This window comes from Staurois parvus, unplaced genomic scaffold (genome assembly GCF_062004578.1).
Source record: "Staurois parvus isolate SC_StPar_1 unplaced genomic scaffold, SC_StPar_1.0 ptg002140l, whole genome shotgun sequence".
NCBI lineage: Eukaryota > Metazoa > Chordata > Amphibia > Anura > Ranidae > Staurois > Staurois parvus.
The window spans coordinates 5975674-5998925 of record NW_028319936.1 but is presented as its reverse complement, the minus strand read 5'-3'; the positions used below and the strand labels follow the sequence as shown (position 1 = coordinate 5998925).

General features: G+C 41.0%; 1 protein-coding gene across 2 annotated transcripts in view; it reads left to right on the top strand.

The window, feature by feature from the left end:
* Positions 1-17212, top strand: part of LOC149432482 (amine oxidase [flavin-containing] B-like) — a 110221-nt gene extending 93009 nt beyond the window's left edge. For both annotated transcript variants that reach the window (XM_089665159.1, XM_089665158.1), the window contains 3 exons: positions 8683-8794; positions 12365-12427; positions 16894-17212. In XM_089665159.1, coding sequence (XP_089521285.1) covers positions 8683-8794; positions 12365-12427; positions 16894-17082 — 364 coding nt within the window. In that variant the 3' untranslated portion in view covers positions 17083-17212. The remainder of the gene's footprint in view (positions 1-8682; positions 8795-12364; positions 12428-16893) is intronic.
* The last annotated feature ends 6040 nt before the right edge of the window (positions 17213-23252 follow it).

The window sequence follows — 23252 nt, the reverse complement described above, 5'->3', positions numbered from 1 at the left end:
TTTGTTTTCTATTATTTTGAAAGTGTAAATGATGGAAATAAAATCTAACTTTTGTTGACATATTATAAGAATGTCTAATCTGTAATTTGATGCCTTTTGGAGATTTTTCCATCTTTCCTTGGCTTCTTTATGCACATTAATACAAATTTTTAGCTGGGGTGCCCAAACTTTTGATCCCCACTGTACATACTGGAGTCAATTAACCTATCAGCATGTCTTTGGAGTGTGAGAGGAAACCAGGGTACCTGGAGGAAATACACACAACAAAGGGAGAATATGCAGGTAGTGCTGTGGTTGGGATTCAAACCAATGACCCTGGTGCTCCTAGGTGGAAGTGCTAACCACTTATTCACTGTGCTGCCCCACTTTAAAAGGAAAAAGAAAAAATGAAAGCCGAATCCTAGGCAGAAAATATAGAGACTATTTTTACTGGCCTGTTCTGAGAAAGCTAGCTTCCTGACTACATAATTGTCCCAGGTCAGTGAATTGGAAACACTGAAGCTAGAGGGTCAGTATAACTACCAGATAAGTAGTATTTTCAGAGCAAGGACAGCAAATGCAGCCCCTGTTTATCTCTGTTGATGTGTCTGGTTTAATGCATGTTTTTACTGTACAACACCTATTTTATTTCTTATTAAACTTTTTTTATGGTAATGCACTAGGCCTCATTCAGTATATTTAGATTCCCCCGGTCTATTTGAGGGCAGCAAGGTGTGCATGTTCCAGGACATTCTTAATGTGGTTGTAGCCTGCATCGAGTCCATCCCCAAGCGCAGGAGCATTTGTGTTTGCTGGTTCAACATTCTAAACCTATTAGGGCTCATTAAGGCTCATTTGCTATGTGTACGAATGTGCTTGCAAGAGGGGAATACTAGAGGGATAACTCTTGTATTATTTATAACTTGTAAATGAAATCATTAGAGCAATAATGTCTCCCCTTAAAGTGTTACTAAACCCAGGACCCTGCATTCATTATATCTTGTCTCCCAGAGTACCAGGGATGGACTGACCATTTGGAAACACGGGCACTGCCCGAGGGCCCGGGGTCAGTAGGGGGACCCATGAGATGCCCCTGGTACCTTTTTCATAGGCTTTTTTGAGTTTGGGCAAGGACACAGGGGCCCCATGATCCCCTATTGCCCGGGGGCCCCATGAGCAGGGGTGGACTGACCATTTGAGCACTCAGGCAGTGCCCGAGGGCCCAGGGTCAGTAGGGGGCCCCATGAAATGCCCCTGGTACCTTTTATAGGCTTTTTTGGGTGTGCTTTGAGTGTGGGCAAGGACACAGGGGCCCCATGATCCCCTATTGCCCGGGGGCCCCATGAGTTGTCAGTCCGTCCCTACCCATGAGTTGTCAGTCCGCCCCTGCACAGTACACCGAACATGGAAATGCAATTATTATAGTAAATACAGTATACACTGCTAAATACCTTTTCTCATCAGCAGTATATACCAGTCTTGTGACTTCTATCTGTGTCTAGCAGAGCACTGGTTAAAGCTTGTAGGAAGAGTTTTAATTCTGCTCTAGGAGGATGCAGAACCTCTGACCTCTGTCTGGACAGTGCTGATTGGCTGTTGCTGTTCACATGCACTCTCCCAGGAAAACAAAAACCTTTATAGCAATACACACCAAACTGAGCATGTGCAGATTGACACCACACAATATTTCTTGTCAGGAGATAAGAGGGGGACACTGGAAGAAGGAGAGGATCAGAGAAGTCAGGATCTGACAGTGTTTTTACACAATACAGAGGATTAATCCCTTCGGTTGCACAATGAGTATAACAAGCATGCTTTACTGTATATACAGACTGATTTTACTGTTGTGGGTGTAGTAACACTTTAAGACCAGAAAGATGTGCAGGCCTGGGATCTCAAGCGGAGGAAATGTTAAGACTCAGTGTCAGCTCTACCCAGTTGTTTGTTGGTAAACTACTGAAACTTGTCTATTCTCTTTATCTGTACAGTGAGGGAATAACTGTTCTGTAGTGCAAGATAAGAATTGGGAGGTCTCTTTGAGATAACACAGTGTGCATAAGACTGTCAACAGCACTAAATTCCTAACACGATCAATACTTTTTTTTCCTTTTCGAAGTAGATACAATAAAATAATAATAATAATAATAATACTAAACAACTTTATTTGATATAGTGCCTTTAAATAGTGTGCTTCTTAAAGCTCTTTACAAAGACAAGAGAAACAACAACACAAGAAATACACAGAATAAAACAAAAGAAAAGAGGGTCAATTACATGAAAGCTTGTCAAAAGAAAATGTTTTTAGATTTGACTTGAATAAGTTTAGAGAAGATGACTCTCTGGTGTGCTTTGGAAGTGAATTTCACAGTTTTGGGGCATAGTAGGAGAAGGCTTTGTCTTCCATTGAGTGTAAGTGAGTAGGGGGGAAACACAGAAGACCAGAATTTGAGGAGCAAAGGTTATAGTTGGGGAGTAAGTTGATAAAAGTTCAGAGAGATAATAGGGAGCCAAGCCATGAAGAGCCTTATAGGTGAGCAAGAGGATCTTAAAGACTATGAGGGTAGCCAATGCAAGAACAAGTGCTTTTTGTTTCATTAACAGACCAAAGAGAAGAAAAAAAGAAATGTTCATTGCTGTGGGTTACATATAGCACATTTTAGGAAGCAAGGAACTTGTACAAAGTAAATACTATGAGTTGTAGTGATGTGCCTAAGATATAGGAGTGTAGTGTGACTCCTGACGTGATTGTTCTACTTAGCCCAGGGGTAGGCAACTGTAAACCTCCAACTGTTGTGGAACCACATGTCCCATGAAGCAAAGGGAGACTGCCATGCCATGCCAAGCTCAAAGTGTTAATAAGAGAAGGTGATGTTGTATTTGATGTGCTGATCATCATGTTATGCACCAAGGCTTCATAGTGAAAAGTTATGCTCATGACTGCTAGTTAGTACATTACATACATAATACTGCTAAATTGAAAAATAAAACTGTTCTAGTTTTCATTCCCATTCCCCTTTTTTGCTCTACAGCAAATATTTTTATTATTATCGTTTATTAATATTATTATTACTACTATATGTACTAATAGTAATAATAATAATAATAATCAACAACCATTTGTGTGTGTTGTTTTGATTGCTTCATTTATTCAGTAATAGTGTATGTTATATTTTACTTACTACATGCTATAGCTAATCTCTGTTAATATGCTTGGCTAGGTGCCACCTGTCTCCATAGAATGACATACTCATCATTTTAAATGTTCTAGCACGACATTATCCTGTGTTAATATACTTACCTATAGAAAACCACCTGTTGTGTCATCATTAGCAGGAAAGGTACAATGTGTTTGACTTGACATGTACAACACACATGAAACAATATGACCATGTTTTGAATTTAGTTTTCTTCTATAGACATTATAATATATATGAAAGAAAATCTGCATTGAAAAGCATCACTTTATTTTAAACTACAGCTAAAAACCTTGATGAAGAAGCATTGATCATTGTAATCAATCTGATCATTCCCACACGAGTAACAGTGTTTGTATGTTACTGTTTGTGATGCCAAGCGAAAAATCTAATTAAAGAGAAAGGGATATTTTATGTAAAACAACTTTCAATCAGATTAGAAAAATGTCCATAATTGTAGAGAAAAAGTAGGTAACATCCTTGTTCTAAGTTAGCTGGCATTTTGTCTAGAAGAGACTTGGTTGGCTAAATGACCCCTGTACTTTTGTAGGATTGTTAGAAAGTCATAACCTTCCAACAAAGAAAAAGAAGCCACTCTCCATCATAAAAGCCCGCTATGAAGATTTATTGGTATTCACCGGTACAGAGGTTGCTCCCCCTGCTCCTCTGCCCTCTAACGCATTTTACTCTGTGAAGCACTTAATTGTAGACTCATAGGGGTTTATTTACTAAAGCTGTAGAGTGCAAAATCAAGCTCACTTCTGTATAGAAACCAATCGGCTTCCAGGTTTTATTGCCAAAGCTTAATTGAACAAGCTAGAAGTTGATTGGTTTCTATGCAGAAATGAGCCTGATTTTTCACTCTCCAGCTTTAGTAAATAAACCCAATAGAGTCAACAATTAAGCGTGTGACATTGTGAAATGTGTCAGTGAGCAGAGGAGCAAGTGGAACAACTTCTGTACTGGAGAATAACAATAAATCGTCATAGCGGACTTTTATGATGGAGAGTGGCTACTTTTTCTTTGTTAAAAGGCTATGACTGTGGAGACGGTAGTGAGCCTCTTGAAGCCAGGAACTATTGACCGGTGGAGCAGGAGGATAAAGTGCTTTGAGCAGAACAATATAGTTTGTTTGAAAAGTAATTTGTGCACTGGAAAATATTACCTCCGACTTTACCAACCAGCCATTATTTCATGTATACATTACACCAGGAAATAGTGCTTTGAATAATGTAGGTTGTAGTACAAGACTTCATGCTGGCACAAATGTTGTTTTTGTAAAGATTGAGACTACACTTAAAAAGGATATGCAATACATATGCAATGCATAGGGCAGCACAGTGGCTAAATGGTTAGCACTTCTGCCTGACAGTACTAGGGTCGGTGATTCAAATCCCAACCCCAGCACCACCTGCCTGGAGTTTGCATGTTCTCCCTGTGCCTGCGTGGGTTTTCTCCAGGTACTTCAGTTTCCTCCCACTCTCCAAAGACATGCTGGTAGGTTAATTGGATCTTGTCTAAATTGGCTCTAGTATGTGTATATATGAATGTAAGTTAGGGACCTTAGATTGTACCTATCTTGAGGGTTAGGGACTGATGTGAATGTATATGAAAAACACTGTGTAAATTGACAGCGCTAAATTAGTACCTGTAATAATAATATGATAAACTGTATACTTTTTCACTTAATTTGACTAATTAGCATATATTAACCATGTTTGTTTTATATATTGAATTATAGTGGCTAACCAATGAAATCAGGGATCTGGCCAGAGAAAAAATACGTTTTTACAAATTTAAACACAATGTTGTTACCTCTTGCCATGATATACACTCACTCATGCTAGTAGCACCACATCCATTTAAAAACAAATATCAGCACAAGATAATCCTAACAAGAATATTCATTGCTTTGTCAAGTGTTCCAGCTGTATAATGTATTATATAAAAACCATGTCTTCCACAAGAAATTAAAAGTTTTAAGATTGTATTGTATACAGAGCTTATCAGCTGGGTAGATTAAGTCCCTTTAAAATCCATTCTCCAAAAGATCTTCCTGTATCCACATAGGAAGATACCAATATTTTACACAAAGTTTACCAGTTGAGTGATATTGCTCAAGTGGTTATAGATGCAGAATGGGTGCTTGTTTTATAGTGAACCCTGTGCCTATGGAGGATCTCCCCTGTGTATAAGGAGTGAGTACAAATACTCTTGCTCAATAGACTGTAACTTCCAGGGAAGATGGCTGTATCAAGTGAAAGTGTTCTGCACTTGTATGTTCACTGAATGGAACGTTATTAGAAGAAGGAGAGTGTTCTGCACTGTGAACCTCCATCAGTGAGACATGCACAGTGTATTGTGTTGCAATGTGCCCAGGGGCGGACTGACAACTCACGGGGCCCCTGGGCAATAGGGGATCATGGGGCCCCTGTGTCCTTGCCGAAACTCAAAAAAGCCTATGAAAAAGGTACCAGGGGCATCTCATGGGACCCCTACTGACCCCGGGCCCACGGGCAGTGCCCGAGTTTCCAAATGGTTAGTCCGCCCCTGAATTTGCCTGTAACCAACAAATTGTGCTGGAGTGATGCTTATGCAGTAAAGCAGGTAAAATGAAACTGGATTGGACCTTTATTAGTTCAGGGTAACAGACCTCAAGCCGGGAATATGTACGACACAAATATAGTTTCTCTAAAGCAACCTTTCTCAACCAGGGTGCCCAGGCGCCCTGGGGTGCCTTGAGGTTTCTTCAGGGGTGCCTTGGCAAGATGTCTAAAAATTAGCCAAAACTTGTATACTAGCCAGTGGGTGGAACAAGCCTGCCTTTTAGCATTACGACCATTACGACCTTCTAGCCGCTGGCATCCTGACGACCAATCACATCATCCGTTGATAAGGAGGATGTCGGTTGGCTGCACAACATCCTAGTTTGACCCTCCCCTGCCCCTCTCCTTTAGTGCTGGGGTCACATTAGTTGAGTGATGGAGAAAAACTGAGGGAGAAGAGAAATATTGGAACACTATTCTGTCCATAATTTTTAAAGGGTGCCTTAAATGAAAAAAGGTTGAGAAACACTGCTCTAAAATGAAAGGTGGGTGACTGTCTCATGTAAGAAGAGGAGGGGAGGATTTGGGGTCCACATGCGCCCACAGACAACAAGTGTATACCCCACTTACATGTTCAACAGATTTAATCTTCCTTGCCAATAAAGAGTCTGTATTTACTGTCATTAGAAACTGTTTTGTATATTCCCGAGGTACATCTATAAACTTTAAAGTTTAGATGTCAATGAATTGTCTGGTCAGTGCAGTGCTTGATGAAAGTTGTAAATAGATATTTTGATTAGACATGGACTGAATATCCCATTGGTTCATTTTATCTTATAAGGGATCTCTTTATCAATGTTTTTATATAAGATTCATACATTTCTCTAATTGAAACTTATGTGAAAATGTGTGCATCTTGGGAGAAAATAATTTGAACCATGGGTGAAAACAATGATAAATAGACCCCTTGGAGTTTCCAGCTGTGCTATCACTACTCCTAAAGGAAAACTCAAAACTTTAAATTCATTCTAATGTCTGTACCAGGTGGAATTATTTATATGGTGGTAGGAGGAAGGGGGACCAAACAAGAATAACACTGTCTTTTCAGGCTCGTTCACACCGTCTGCACACTAAATACTCTGCTTTAGTATATGTAGGATATTGTAATTTTATATATATATATATATATATATATATATATATATATATATATATATACACACACACACACACTATTTTGCCAAAAGCATCGGTACGCCTGCCTTTACACGCACATGAACTTTAGTGGCTTCCTAGTCTTAATCCAAGGGTTCAATATTGAGTTGGCCCACCCTTTGCAGCTATAACAGCTTCAACTCTTCTGGGAAGACTGTCCACAAGGTTTAGGAGTGTGTCTATGGAAATGATTGACCATTCTTCCAGAACCGCATTTTTGAGGTCAGCAGTGATGTCGGATAAGGCCTGGCTTGCAATCCCCACTCTACTTCATCTCAAAGGAGTTCTATCGGGTTGAGGTCAGGACTCTGTGCAGGCCAGTCAAGTTTCTCCACCCCAAACTCGCTCATCCATGTCTTTATGGACCTTGCTTTGTGCACTGGTGCACAGTCACAATGGAACAGGAAGGGGCCATCCCAGAACTGTTCCCAAAAAGTTGGGTGCATGAAATTGTCCAAAATGTCTTAGTATGCTAACGCCTTAAGAGTTCCCTTCACTGGAACTAAGGGGCCAAGCCCAACCCCTGAAAAATAACCCCACACCATAATCCTTCCTCCACCAAACTTTACACTTGGCACAATGCAGTCAAGCAATTACCGTTCTCCTGGCAACCGCCAAACCCAGACAAGTCCATCAGATTGCCAGACAGAGAAATGTGATTATTCACTCCAGAAAACACGACTCAACTGCTGTAGAGTCCAGTGGTGGCGTGCTTTTCACCACTGCATCCCACGCTTTGCATTGCACTTGGTGTTGTAAGGCTTGGATGCAGCTGCTTGGCCGTGCAAAACCCATTCCATGAAGCTCTCTATGTACTGTTGTGATAATGTAAAGGCCACACGAAGTTTGGAGGTCTTTAGCTATTGACTCTGCAGACAGTTGGCGACTTGTGTGCACTGCGCGCTTCAGCATGCGTTGACCCTGCTCTGTAATGTTACGTGGCCCACCACTTTGTGGCTGAGTTGCTTCCACTTTGTTATAGTACCACCAACAGTTGACCATGGAATATTTAGTAGCAAGGTAATTTCACAGATGGACTTAGTGCACAGGGGCAACCTATCACAGTACCACGCTTGAATTCACTGAGCTCCTGAGAGTGACCCATTCTTTCACAAATGTTTGTAGAAGAAGTCTGCATGCCTAGGTGCTTCATTTTATACACTTGTGGCCATAGAGGTGATTGGAACACCTGAATCCAATGATTTGGAGGAGTGTCCCAATACTTTTGGCAATATGGTGTGTGTGTGTATATATACTATATATATATATATATATATATATATATATAATTATAATATCCTACAAGTAGCTGTCAGTGTTTTTCAGCAGTGAGCTACGGTGGGGTTTGTGTGATGCATGTTTCAACTCATACTGTTTAAATAAAGTTAAAAAAACCCATAAAAAATATAAAGTGCACAAACTGACACTTCATCCATGTCTCTGCACAGGAGCAAGGTCTGTTGCACTGCTGTACAGTGACATGCAGTGTCTACCCGTGTGCTTCATGTCTGCATTTTGACACAGACCATTGCACTGCACCTCTGGGCTGCATTGCAGTGTGAAGGGGGTACATAGAAAGCTATTGTTTACTATGTGTCCTAGCGATGACTAGTGTTTTATCCAATGTGGGAAAACACCATTTACTGCACTATTTGCGAACAAGCCCTTTCTGATTATTATTAATATTTATTTACAATAGTACATAAGAGAACATTCCCAGGTGACATATTATACCTTTGTGTCTACAGTGTGATTCGAAAACCTGTTGGAAAAGTTTACTTTGCTGGCACTGAGACTGCAACACAATGGAGTGGATACATGGAAGGTGCTATAGAAGCTGGAGAACGGGCAGCCAGAGAGGTACTGAGAAAAACAAATTATACTGAGGATATGTAGTACGGGTTGAAAAACAAAAAGCTTATATACACTTCACACAACTACTACAGAAAAATAGAAAAATGAATGTTTCAAATTAAACAATGATGTATATCATCCACAAAGAAAGCTGCAATATAAATCACTTTAATATTTATATACACGTATCAAACCACCTAAGAACACTGAAGAGCAAACAATATGCAATCCAAACATCCATGATGGTATTAACAGGTGGCTGATTGGCAACTTTTGACCCAGGGGGCAAGTACAACCTAGTAACTCGGCCCCCCTCCGGCTCTCCTTCTTCTTACCTGCCCCCTCCCCGCCCCCATCCCAAACTGAAGCACCACTCCAGATACTCTCTGCCCGCCGAGCACATAGGACTGGACAGCACCAGCTGCACCAACTCCAGGTTCCTGAACTGACCGGCAGGGGGCAGCCAGGGGCCCTAGTCGAGACTTCACTCCTCTTCTCCAGAAAGCCTTTAGGCATAGGAGTGCTCATCCTATTGCGTTAGGGTGCGCACTCCAAAGCTGTGTGTGAGTCACTGATAGTCTGTCACACAGTCTCACGACTTGGGAAACACTAGTATGTATTAGTCTGTCATTGGATTAGGGAGATTAAATAGAACCTTTATATCAGATATCCCTATCAGAGTCCCCCTTTAAATCTTGAGTTCTCATAAGAGTCCCCCCTTACATTAGTGTACCCATCAGAGTGCCCCTTTACATAATGTTCCCCAACAGAGTCCCCCTAACATCAGGGTCGCCATCAGTCCCCCCTTATATTAGGTGTCCCCATCAGAGTCCCCCTAACATCATGTGTCCCTGTTAGAGTCCCGCCTTATATCAACTATCCCCATCAGGATGCCCCTTTTCATCATGTGTGCCCATCAAAGTCCCTCCTTACATTAACTGTTCCAATCAGAGTGCCTCCTTACATATGATCAGTTACCCCCATCATTAATTACCCCAGTTACTTACACCAGGTGTCCCCATCACATTGCTTCCTTACATGGATTGTCCCAATCAGAGTGCTCCTTTACATCAACTTCCCTCATAAGACTGGTTCGTGGATCAGTGGATACACTCTCAGAGACCGAGGGGGGAGTGTGGCTTAACTAAAATCTGGGAGGGCATAGCCCACCCCAGCACCCCCCTAGATCCAGCCCTCCTTCGCACATGTGTACCTATGCACAAACTCGTGAAAAGAGCTGTCTTTACCCGCAAGGGATGCCCAGGTATTCTGTGCATCCACCTGAAGATAGGTACGTTTATGTTTATTGGGACACAGCAGCTTTACGGTCGCAGCCACTGGTCCCAATTGGACAACTGTGCAGGTATGTGTCCCTGAGTGCCCAGTGTCTGCATTTGGAGAAACACACCTGCACCTAACTGGCTGTCAAACTGGATCCAGCAGCTTTGTCCATACAGTCTCTGCATCTCAATAGATATGAATAGGGCTCCAAAGTCAAAATGCAAAGTTTCCTGTGCTAGTGGGCTCACAATGGATTATGGCTTCATCTTGGCTTTCATAGATGACACTCGCCTTGCTGCCCTCAAATGGACTGGCAAAGTCCAAAAACACTGTAACCAAAAAATCAAAAAAGAGGGTGCACTGGCCTAGTGCCTTAACCTTAAAACACAATTGTATTGTATAAAAGTGGTAAGTATTATACTCACAAAGATGAGTGAGACAAAAGCATCATTAACAACAGCTGGCTCTGATGAAGAGGCAAGTCCACGAAATGTGTTGACCTGTCAGATGTCCATTTACCCTGTGATGGGATGTGATGTTCTGTGGATTGGATGGTTCTATTAATGATGAGCCTTTGTCTCACTCTTCTTTTGTGAGTATAATAGTTACCACTTTTATACAATAAAATCATATTTTAAGATTAATGCACTAGGCCAGTGCACCCTCTTTTTTTGATTTTTCGGATACATGAATAGGGCTGCCTGCACATGGGTGCACTAAACACCTCTACATCTGTGCAGGCAAAAAATGGCTCTTTGCATTGGTGTATGTATAGGTATTCCCATGTAAATGAGGTCTTATAATCCAATTAAAGAGCCAGTACTATTTCCATCAATAACAATGCTGCATTTGTTATCCAAAGATTGACAAGGGATATATTTGTAATCCTCTGGTTACAGCAAGACAGCTATCTGAATTCCACCTATTCACAGGTTGCATAATTAAAACACAATCTTTACTTGTCAATAGTAATGAATGGCTGTACACTAGCTACTGTATAGGCAAGTCTGCAGTATAACATGCTTGCATAAACTAGCACATGGGTGTAAATCCCTTAATGCACGAAAGCTGCAATTAGGCATTTACACCCGTGCATATGGGAGTGTTTATGAAAGCATGGCATACCCGCATATAGCTTACGTACAGTGGAGAATCAATTACTGCCATTTAAAACATATGGACCCAGCATATTTTCCTGCAGAAAATGTTGTATGTATGTTGAATGACAGATTCTCTGCTTACTCTCTCGCATACTTACTGAGATACAGCCACTTTACCTGTCATGGACACTCATCTTTGCCCACCCTTCTCACCCCCTCTATTTCTTAAAGATGTTTTATAACTTTCATCATTAAAAAGCACTGGTGTATATCCAGTGTGGAAAATCACCATTAACCCCACTATGGGGTTGATTTACTAAAGGCAAATAGACTGTGTACTTTGCAAAGTGCAGTTGCACTCTACAAGGGCAGTTGCTCCAGAGTTTAGTAAATGAGCAAAAGCTCTGCTGACTCCCATCATCTGGTCATGTGCAAGCAAATATTCTGTTCCTTGCATGTTTTTGGATATTCTTTGCGAAGTGAAGCCATACCTCATTTACTAGGTTCTGGAGCAACTGCACTTGCAGAGTGTCTATTTGCCTTTAGTAAATCAACCTCTATGTGTGGACAAGTGTAATAGTATTTATTTACATTATCACACAGGAGGAGGTGGACCTTTAATTCATCTGCCCATCCTCCATTCGGCTTTAAAGCTAGGTTCACATATGTGCGGGTGGTGTCGCTGCTGATCCGCACAAAAATCCGTGCAGCCGCACCACCCCCACAGAAGAATGCGGACCCGCGGGCGGGTGCCATTAGTTCTAATGGCACTCCGCCCGCACTGCAAATCGCAACCGCACTGGGACTTCTTCCTTGCATGTCCTGTGGCACAGGAGTCCATTCAAATGAATAGGCTCTCATACCCACGCAAAACGTGGCCCGCATATATGTCAACCAGGGCTGATTCCTAATCTGCTGCTTACTCCCTCTTTCTGGGTCCTACACCGATGAAGTCCCAATGCCAAAAGATACTGATTAATTCCAAAAAGGTTTAGCAGGTGTTCCAACTCTGCACCACCCCACTTAAAGTCAAAGCAAAGTGTTTTTTGGTGGAGTCACCCTTTAATGTTAGACAAACAATTGGTTTGTTGTATTAGATAAAACCTAGCCAGTAGAAATAAAACAGGTATAGTTAACATTGACTCTATTATTTTGGCTTGATATACATATGTCTGGCTTTGTTATGTATTTACAGGTTATGTGCAAAATGGGATTCATTGGAGAAGCTCAAATATGGGTGCCTGAGCCTGAGTCTGTGGTATGAAACCAACATTTACTACTTTTGTTAAAAGAGAGAGGGAGGGAGAGAGCGATCATCCTCCAAAGTCTCTCTGATATGTTTGACTGTTGAAGGAAGATTTGAGGAAGAAAAGGGCAGCCATTAAACATAGGATTCTTTGCTTAATGTTTTGCTGCTACCTGACCTTATCCTGGCCATACAATTTCCCCCCACCACACACATTGCAGATGTTCAGGAAGTCTATGGCCATAGGTTTTCCCCCTGCAGCTATGCCTCCAGTGTCTTGACTATAATAAAATAAAAAATATTAATATGAAGCCTGTCCATTTCCCCCTCCCAACTGCCAGAACCCTAATCCTCCTCGCATTCCTCCTCTGCTAACTGCTGCCTCATTGCATTTCACATGCTGCTGGAAAGATGACCTTCTGGACAAAATAATGGTGGCATGGTGCCTGTCACTGTGGTGTAGCATAGGCCATAAACTGACATGAAGGGATGATTCCACAAGCTGGAATGGAAGAAGCTGCAAAGCATTAAGATGCTGGGCATATTGGTAATTTAGGGACATTTATTTACTCCAGCAGCAGATATGATGAAAAACAAGGCCTACACTGTAGAGCTCTGTGGACCAGGCCAGAGAATACCAGTGGTCTGTAATTCTGCCAACTCATCACATCCTGTTGGTGGGATTAGCAAAAGGGGAGAACATGGAAAAAGGGTACATTGACACTTGCAAGCAAACGGCTGTTCTGCACCTGTAAGGAGTAAGAATAAAAAAGTGTTCTCAGCCACTGCACTACCTGCCCAATGAGCCACTAAAGCAATGAAAAAAGTCAGTTTCCCATGTCCCCTTCTCATGCTTTTGTCACATAGGAGGAGGAAAAGATGAAGGAGGAATGGGAGAGAGAGGGACAGAGGAAGGAAAAAGTTAAGGGGGAAAGAGGAGGAGGAGATGGGAGAAGGGGAAGGGGGAAGCTCGCCACCTACTACTTCCATGCAGCAGTGCCTTTACTTCATTTTAGGCTTGCCTATAGCTTCCTTTTGGAATGGTTCCTTTTTACGGAAAAGTGGGCAGCCAATGGCTATAGGATTCTGTGTTCAATTTTTGCTTCTGCCTGTCCTTCCCTTTGGTCATAGAACTTGCTTTCTCCATTTGCTGCTGCATTTCCTTCCCCCTGCCTTGTGGAAGAGCAAAAAGCCTATGGCTATAGGTTTTCCCTCTACAGTTATGTCTCCAGTGCCCTAACTTTAAAGAAATACAACTGGCTGCTGAAATGGTTGTAATGTTATGCTAGCAAAGCAGTGGAATTATAACATGTTTACCCTTTGCTGCTTGAAGCCCATGTAATGTATAAATCCATACAAAACAGAAATAAATAACTACACATAAAAATACAAATTTAAAAAAAAGTAAAAAAAAAACAATTTGTGGTTGGCAATCTGCCACTCTGGGGTAATCCAGCTACCTGACCTTATCCTGGCCATACAATTCCCCCCCCCCCCACCACACACATTGCGGATGTTCAGGAAGTCTATGGCCATAGGTTTTCCCCCTGCAGCTATGCCTCCAGTGTCTTGACTATAATAAAATAAAAAAATATTAATATTAAGCCTGTCCATTTCCCCCTCCCAACTGCCAGAACCCTAATCCTCTTCCCATTCCACCTCTGCTAACTGCTGCCTCATTGCATTTCACATGCTGCTGGAAAGATGACCTTCTGGACAAAATAATGGTGTCATGGTGCCTGTCACTGTGGTGTAGCATAGGCCATAAACTAGCATGAAGGGATGATTCCACAAGCTGGAATCTATGTCTCCAGTACCCTCACTTTAAAGACATGTTTACCCTTTGCTGCTTGAAGCCCATGTACTGTATAAATCCATAAAAAAACTGAAATAAATAACTACACATAAAAATACAAATTTTAAAAAAAGTAAAAAAAAAACAATTTGTGGTTGGCAATCTGCCACTCTGGGGTAATCCAGGTCCATAAATTTCCACTAGAGTATATAGGAGAGGGATTTCAGTGAAAAGAGCTTAAACAAAGTGGGGCTCAGACCCCTGGGGTAGGTATAGGGGTTGATTTACTAAAACTGGAGAGTGCAAAATCTGGTGCAGCTCTGCATAGAAACCAATTAGCTTCCAGCTTTTTAGTAAAGCTTAATTGAACAAGCTGAATCTAGAAGCTGATTGGTTACCATGCACAGCTGCACCAGATTTTGCACTCTCCAGTTTAAGTAAATTAACCCTATAGTGTAGCTTTTTGCAGCTCCAGATGACAAATAATGCTTGCTGCGATCTGGAGCTGTACTGTCCAGTCACTGTATAAAATTTGTTGCTATGGTCTCTTAAATAATACACTTTAAATTCTATATTTTCCATGGTGCCCCTGTTGCATTTAAACCAAGCTAAATGGAAATGCCAGAATATGTCAGTGAAAATTGTTCTGTCCTATAACACCACAACTCCCTAGCACATAATTTAAGGATCTTTTTTCATGGGTGTTTTTCCCATTTCACCCTTGACGATGCATTAAAAGGACTCTCTTCCCACTGTACAGTATTTTTTAAAAGTCGTGTGTATATTTAAGATATGTTCCCTAGGGTACCCCAGGTCTTTTAGAATCCTAGCAACATCCTTGGACATAACACAAGTGTTACTAAACAAGAAATACACATATACACTGTCCCTCTGTGACTGGTCAAATAACTTCACATAACATGTAATTTCCTATTGGAAGTAAACAAGCTTTGGTTAGTATATGATCCCATTATCTACATTTAAATTCTGCTTGGAAGTATTAGCCTTTTAAATGAGACTATTTGTATCAAATACATCAAGGCTGAATACTCACAATGGGTTTCACATGATCAATAAACTGTCTAATATACTGCTACCATAATTGTTGGTGCACCCACCATTTTATTGTAAGTTAATTGTTTTAAAGTCTAATTCTCTTTCTCTTTCCAAGTCAGTGCCTGTTTCTCCCATTAAGTCGCTTAGCAATTAATTAAGAAGGGAAATAAAGATTAAACAGAACACTTGTAAGATCAAGAGCTATGAATAAAATTAATAATTTAGAGTGGTTGTAAAGGCTCATGGTTTTTTACCATCATGCATTCTATTCATGAAGGTAAAAAACCTTCTGTGTGCAGCAGTACTCCCAGCCCTCTCAATACTTACTTGAGCCTCATTGCGATCCAGCGATGTGAACAACAGCCTCGGCTGTCCTGAGTCTCTGCCTCCTCATTGGCTGAGACAGCAAGCGGGAACCATTGGATCCCGCTGCTGTCAATCACAGTCAGCCAATGAGGAGAGAGAGGGCAGGGCCAAGCCACAGCTCCATGTAATGGACACACAGAGCAGGAGGTGCCCCTATAACAAGCTGCTGGCTGTGGGGGCACCCGACAGTAGGGAGGGATCAGGAGAGCCCGCGGGGGACCCGAGAAGAGGAGGATCAAAGCTGCTCTATGTGAAACCACTGCACACAGCGGGTAAATATTGCATGTTTGTTATTTAAAAAAAGAAAGTTAACCTTTTAGAATCGCTTTAACTATTGCAAAGCAGCAGACAAGTTCAAAGAATTTCTAAGCCAATACTGATTAAGCCAATAAATATTATGCTAGCCATCACCTGATCACAGATGGCAGTGATGTCTTTAAAAACATTCTCAATATGATTTTGACTGAGCTAGGCAGCAGCATGAGGGAAAAGAGAAATATAACGGAAATGAGAAAAAAGAGGGTAGAGGAGGAGGAGGAGGAGGATGGGGGGGGGGCATGATTTTAGCTGATGATTCACACACAGGGCAACAGTTTTTGCATACAATAAGCATTTAAATGCAATTTTATAGGTTGGCAATAACGTCTTGTTAAGATACTATATGTGTATCCTTCTAACAATGTCAGTTAAATATACCTACCAGTAAGACTTCTATTGAATGCAATCTTTGCTGTCTTTCAGAGCTAGATACTCTAGGATGTCTATATTTCCCCACTGCTCACTATGGTTCCACCCCCTGGCTACCATATTACTCATGTGTCCCTTTGGAGGGACACGCTAATGTGCAGCTCTGAAGCTATACACTAATGACGTAGCAACCGGCAGGTATAACCACAGCATGCAGTAGGAAGACACAGGCATCCAGAGATACCCCCAAGGGTTAATCAGCACCTTTAGTTCAGCAAAGATTATTTTAAATGGAGACAATACTTGTAAGTATAGCACATGCATTTTAAAGAGATAATTGTATGGATACGTATTCTTTTAAACTGCTCACAATCCAGTTGGGTTTTGCTTTCATATGATCAATTAGATCAGCAAATGTCAGCAATAACTATGTATCTATAAACTTTGACAGCGTAGCTGATAACTAATGTGTGCATTGAACAGATGGTCTAGAAGGGCCCTTATGTTACAGGGGATATAAGTAAATTTTTTGGTATCTAGTAAAGTAAATACATATATATATATTTCTTTTCAGGATGTTCCTGCCCTGCCAATCACAACAACATTTTTGGAAAGACATTTGCCCTCTTCTCAAGGCTTACTGAGATTCTTCGGATATTCAGCCTTCTTTGCAACAGCAGCTGCTGGTGTTTTAGCCATTAAGAAGGGTTATGTAACCTTTAACAGTACTTTAACATTAGGTAGATCGTTTAACTTTTGGTAGGCATAGTAGCACTTTTTTGAAGATTTTAAGAAAGTAGACCCTCTCCACTATGGAAGATGTCAGTGATCTCCATCTGCTGTTTGATAGAATGTGAAGAAAAATACATTGATTAAAAGTCTTCACTAAAGAATGTCTTCAATAGAAAATTTGTTATGCATTTATTATTCATGCTTTTAATGTGTCAGTCAATTCACTTTAATCTATCGTACCATTTAAGAAATACGTGAGATATGAAAAGTTGGAACTAATAAGAAAAGAACACAGAAAGAAATCAAACCTGTGTCAGATCTGTGCATATCTGCTTAATATACACTGTATTGCCAACTGTATTGGGACACCTCTCCAAATAATTGGATTCAGATGTTCCAATCACCTCCATGGTCACAGGTGTTTAAAGTCAAGCACCTAGGCCTGCAGACTGCTTCTACAAACATTTGTGAAAGAATGGATCACTCTCAGGAGTTCAGTGAATTTAAGCGTAGTACCGTTGTAGGTTGCCACCTGTGCAATAAGTCCATCTGTGAAATTTCCTTGCTACTAAATATTCCATGGTCAGCAGTTAGTGACAGGGCTTTTTTTCTCAGCAAATAGGTTCAGGAACTCCTCCTTTCAGAGTCACTCTTTGTCTTTGCCCCTACCCACCTTGAAGCACTGTTCCTTGGTTCTACCCCTACCCGCCTCCCAGTAACACCCCTTTTAGAAAATACAGAGCCAAGTTTCATTTTGTGGCACTAAGCAATTTGTATAGAATTTGTTAATGATAACAAAGCAGTAAATACGATCCCCTGCACCTAGGAACAATAGACCCCCCAGTAACAATAGACCCCCCCCCCAGCAACAATGGATCACCAGCAACTAAATACCCCCTGGAGCAACAATAGAACTCCCTGCAGCCAACATCAATAGACTCTCCTGCAAAAGTGGATCTCTTCCAATGACAATAGATCATCGACCAGCATCAATAGTCCCTGAAGCACACCTCAGTACCCCTTGCCATTCCATACATCATTCAAAGTTGGAGGTGCTGGAACTGCATTCCCCCATATTTTCACTGAAAAAAATCCCTAGTTAGTGATATTATAACAAAGTGGATTCAACTGGGAACAACAGCAACTCAGCCATGAAGTGGTAGGCCACATAAAATGACAAAGCAGGATCAGCGCATGCTGAAGCTCACAGTGAGCAGAAGTTGCCAACTGTTTGCAGAGTCAATAACTAAAGACCTCCAAACTTCATGTGGCCTTTAGATTAGCACAACAACAGTGTGTAGAGAGCTTCATGGAATGGGCTTCCATGGCCGCGCAGCTGCATAAAAGCTTTACATCACTAATTGCAATACAAAGTGTCGGATGCAGTGGTGTAAACACGCCACCACTGGACTCTAGAGCAGAGGAGACATGTTCTCTGGAGTGATAAATCACGCTTCTCTGTCTGGCAATCCAATGGACGTGTCTGGGTTTGGCGGTTGCCAGGAGAACGGTACTTGTTACATTGTGCCAAGTGTAAAGTTTGGTGGAGGGGGGATTATGCTGTGGGGTTGTTTTTCAGGGGTTGGGCTTGGCCCCTTAGTTCCAGTGTAGGGAACACTTAAGGTGTCAGCATACTAAGACATTTTGTACAATTTCATGCTCCCAACTTTGTGGGAACAATTTGGGATGGCCCCTTCCTGTTCCAACATGACTGCACACCAGTTCACAAAGCAAGGTTCATAAAGTAATGGATGAGCGACTTGGGGTGGAGGAACTTAACTGGCCTGCACAGGGTCCTGCCCCTCAACCTGATAGAACACCTTTAGGATGAATTAGAGCAGAAACTGTGAGCCAGGCCTTCTCGTCTGACATCAGTGCCTGACCTCACAAATGCACTTCTGGAAGAATAGTCAAACATTCCCATAGACACACTCCTAAACCTTGTGGACAGTCTTCCCAGAAGAGTTGAAGCTGTTATAGCTTCAAAGAGTGGGCCAACTCAATATTGAACCCTACGGACTAAGACTGGGATGCCATTAAAGTTCATATGCATGCAAAGGCAGGCGTCTCAATACGTTTGGTAATATAGTGTAGATGGTGAATGTATCTTTGAGTGTCTAGGGTTGATTTTCCAAATTGTAATCTAATCCTTCTTCAGCACATGTGTGCGCCCAATGGTCTTCTGAATCCTATTTCAACTTGCGACCGCACTTGTGTCATCACATCTTTGCATCTTCAGGTCTACCAGTCTATTTTAATGTTGATCTGTAAGTGCACAGTGACAAGGTAGAACCTCCTGATGAGCTAACTGTGAACAGCACCAGACTTAACAAAAGCCAAACATAAGATAATTCAGCAAAAACCTGCCCATTGCAAATAGCCCAGTGTCTTCCTTCCCAAGGAACAAAAGACTCAGATTGATTACCATGGGGTACTATTACTTTTCTAAGTGGATTGTTCCTGGCACCTCCTGCTGCCTTTTTGTGTTATGTCTACGGTCTCCTGGCCTGGCAACTGCTGATTGGTGAGCACTGAGCCCCAACCCTAGTCACTTCTTTACCTGCTACAAGCAAAGCACATTGAGGCCAGGAGCGTGAGGAAGGGGGTGTGTTCAGAGGACAAAGCAAGAAGAAACAGCATGGGCTGAGGGTGGGGTTCAGAGGTAGGTGGATAGGTAAGGTGAGAGCATCTGTGGCTGCTAAAAGACAATGGAGACAGGGAGATTATTATGGGATGAAGACAGCAATGAGGGGGATTGACCAGGAAAGGTCTGAGGGTCTGGGATACATTATGAATATTATGAAGATGGTGCAGCTTGCCAAATGGCACCCCCTTCCCTAAATGAAAACAATTAATCTGGGACAGCTGCTTCTACCACCCTTTCATCTCTGATGGTGCATACAGGTTATCCTTGCAAGAAAGGGCATCAGCTATGTCTGCATTCAGCTGGTGTGAGCTTGGCATTCATCGTGGACTTCAAACTCTGGCGACACTGGAGAACAACTGGTGAGTGAAGAAGCCACTGACAAATTTCACTGATGACATGGACAAAATGCGTTGCCCTTGCTGCCACTGTTGTACAAGTATTTAACTGCAGTTACCCCACCTATTATATTTTAAAAACACGCTTTTATTATAAATTAATACTGATTAAACATTCAGATGGAGATTTTATGCATATTATAATATAAGGTAATTTCACACTAGTGGTCCAATCAGATCAGATGCGCCTGTCAGTTAGATTTGCGTCCTTTTCCGTTTTTCTGAGCATACCTCTCTGAGGTAATTGCATGTAAAAGTATGCATGTCCATTTACACCTGCCTGTTCATAGACTTAAAGTGTTACTAAACCCAGGATCTTGCATTCACTCTATCTGCTTTCCCACAGTACACAGAACATGGAAGTGCAATTATTTTAGTAAATATAAACTGCTAAATACCTTTTCTCATCTGCAATATGTAGCAGTCTTGTGACTTCTATCAGTGTCCAGCTGAGCACTGGTTAAAGCTTGTAGTAGGAGTTTTCATTCTGGTGTGACTGTCTTCTGAGGCTGTATGACCCTCACTCTCTGTCTGGACAGTGCTGATTGGCCCTGTGCTGAATACATGCACCCTCCCAAAGAAACAAAACTCTCTAGCAATACATACTAAACTGAACATGTGCAGAGTGACTCCTAAAGCTCTGTACTATCAGCAGATGGATTAGGGGCAGTAGAAGAAGGGGAGGATCAGGGAAAACAGAATCAAACAGCCTTTTTACACAATGCAGATGATTAACCCCTTAGTTCCACAGTGAGCATAACAAGCATGCTTTACTACATATATAGACTGATTTTATTGTTGTGGGCTTAGTAACAATGTAATATTAAATTCCAGGAGGGCAAAAATGAATGAACACAGATGTCACAAAAGCAGGGGTTCTGTTCCTCTGCTGATCAGAGCGGACAGGCAGGTGTGAATGGGTTATAAAGCTAAAGAAATCCATAATTGAAGATGTTCTATTTATAAAAACACACAGTTGCTGATGTTGAATTGTCACTTTTTATTTTGAAATTATAATTTGTTCATGTCTCAGATTTATACACAAGCTGTTGCAACAACTGCTTTATTAACAATCAATGTTATAACACTGCCACAGAGGCACTTGAACACACAATCTATTTAAGGCACAAACTACTGTAATACTAGAAGTCAAGTTTTAATCAAATACAAAGGGTACTTTCTTTTGGACAAACATACAATTTTAACACCAAATGTGTTTTTGCGTCTAATGTAGTTACTTTGGATCATCTATATAAACTGTTGGCTTGATAAAGGCCTGACACATGCAGATATCATGAATTCTTAATTAGGTATGGGCTCAAATAAATGTTTAACATTTTAAATTAAAACATTCATATAACCAATCTCCTGAGAATATTCGGTCACAGAGACTCTAAGCTTTTTTTAAAAAGTGCAAAGACGAATGATGTGCTATTATACCTGAAAGCATATCCAAGCCCAAGAATGAAAATGTAAAATATTGCAGCTTACCAATTCTTAGATGTGGTGGCTATATTAGTTTTATTTTTTTCAGACAGTTCCTCTTTTTTTTTTTACCTGGTAATTCTTTCAATAGCATGCTTAGGGTCTATTTATATACATTTTCACACAAGATTCATACAACTTTCACCCAGGATTAATGCATTTTTTAATTTAACTGAATTAGAAAAATGTGTGACTCTGGTGAAAGTTGTATGAATTTATACGTAGACCCCTTTGTGTCCTACAGACTCACTGTTCTGTATTTTTGGTGGAGCAGCGTAATTACCCTAAAGTTACCCATAGATGGATTGAAATTCAGTTGTTTCAGCAGGGACCAGCCAAATTGTGATCCATGTTTGGCCATTCCCGCTTAGCAGTTGATCTATTGACTAATTTTTGTCAAACAGGACTGTCAGAAACTTTTTCTTGATCAGCCAGCTGTAGCCACAGATTAGTGTATTCTAACAGTGGGGTTCTACTGTCAGAATAAAATGGCGCAGTGGAGGAGATTCCTCCATCCACCTTACATGTGTGCCCTCTGCCTGATCGAAAAAGAACAAGGCATCTGTGGCCAGCCTAAAGCTGAATCAACTCAATTTCAATCAATTTATGGCCATTTCTGTTCCACAGAAGTTGATCTAATGATTGACTTCTCTCAAACCGGCTTGTTGAAAATGTTTCCTTTGATCAGCGTTTCAATGCTGATCAGGGTATTCTGACAGCACAGGAGTCCTCGTTGTCAGAATACAACACAGCAGTGAGGATTCCTCCATCCACCTCACTTTTTCATAGAAAAAAACTGAGTCATAGATGGGTCAGGTTTTTTGTCAACCAGTAGATTGAACAAGCAAAATCTTACTTGATTCTCACATCCACGTATTCAAGGTAGATGGGGAATTTTTTTGTGTTTCTTGTATTCTGAGCTCAGGGAAACAGTTAACTTTTTCCAACAAGACTGTTGAACAGAAGTAGATCTGTTGATTGACTTCTGGTCAACTGCAGTGCCAATACATGGATCAAAAAGTGCCCATTCCCTGCTGAAACTGACACATTTTGATCCATTTATGGACAGCTTTAGACAGGACTGTGGTAAACCGCATAAATAACTGGGAAAAATCTAAATGATAAGAGTGCATCAAAGGCAAAGAGCACAGGAAGTTTTTAGCTCACACTTTTTTGCACATATCTAGCATATACTGTATAACAAAACATTTCTGATGGTATATGTAACAGGCTAAAAGGCAGTAGATAAGAGAAGTTCATTGTTATCTCTCCTATCTTATTGGTTGCATTGGAATACTGCACACCACTGTTTTTTTTTCACTATAATTAAATAAAATTCATGTTACCCTTTCCTAAAACAAATAATAAAATTATAGTACATTTGTTTCCTTTTATATTGTATTATGAAGGCTACAATAAACTTCAAAGCTGTAAAAAATGTCCACTGTTTGCAAAGGTTTTACTTGATGCAAACTAGTCAAAAGGGGATACATGACATTTGCTTTGCATCATGCAAAGCAAGGGAATAATCAGATGTGTAAAGACAAAGAAATTGCTTTCAGAGCTTTTCTTTTTTAACATTGCTTACTTTTTAAGGGCCATTCCTTTATTCAAATAATATCAAGCTACGTGAAAATATTTTTACACATGTTTATCTGTTAAATATTAAGCCGG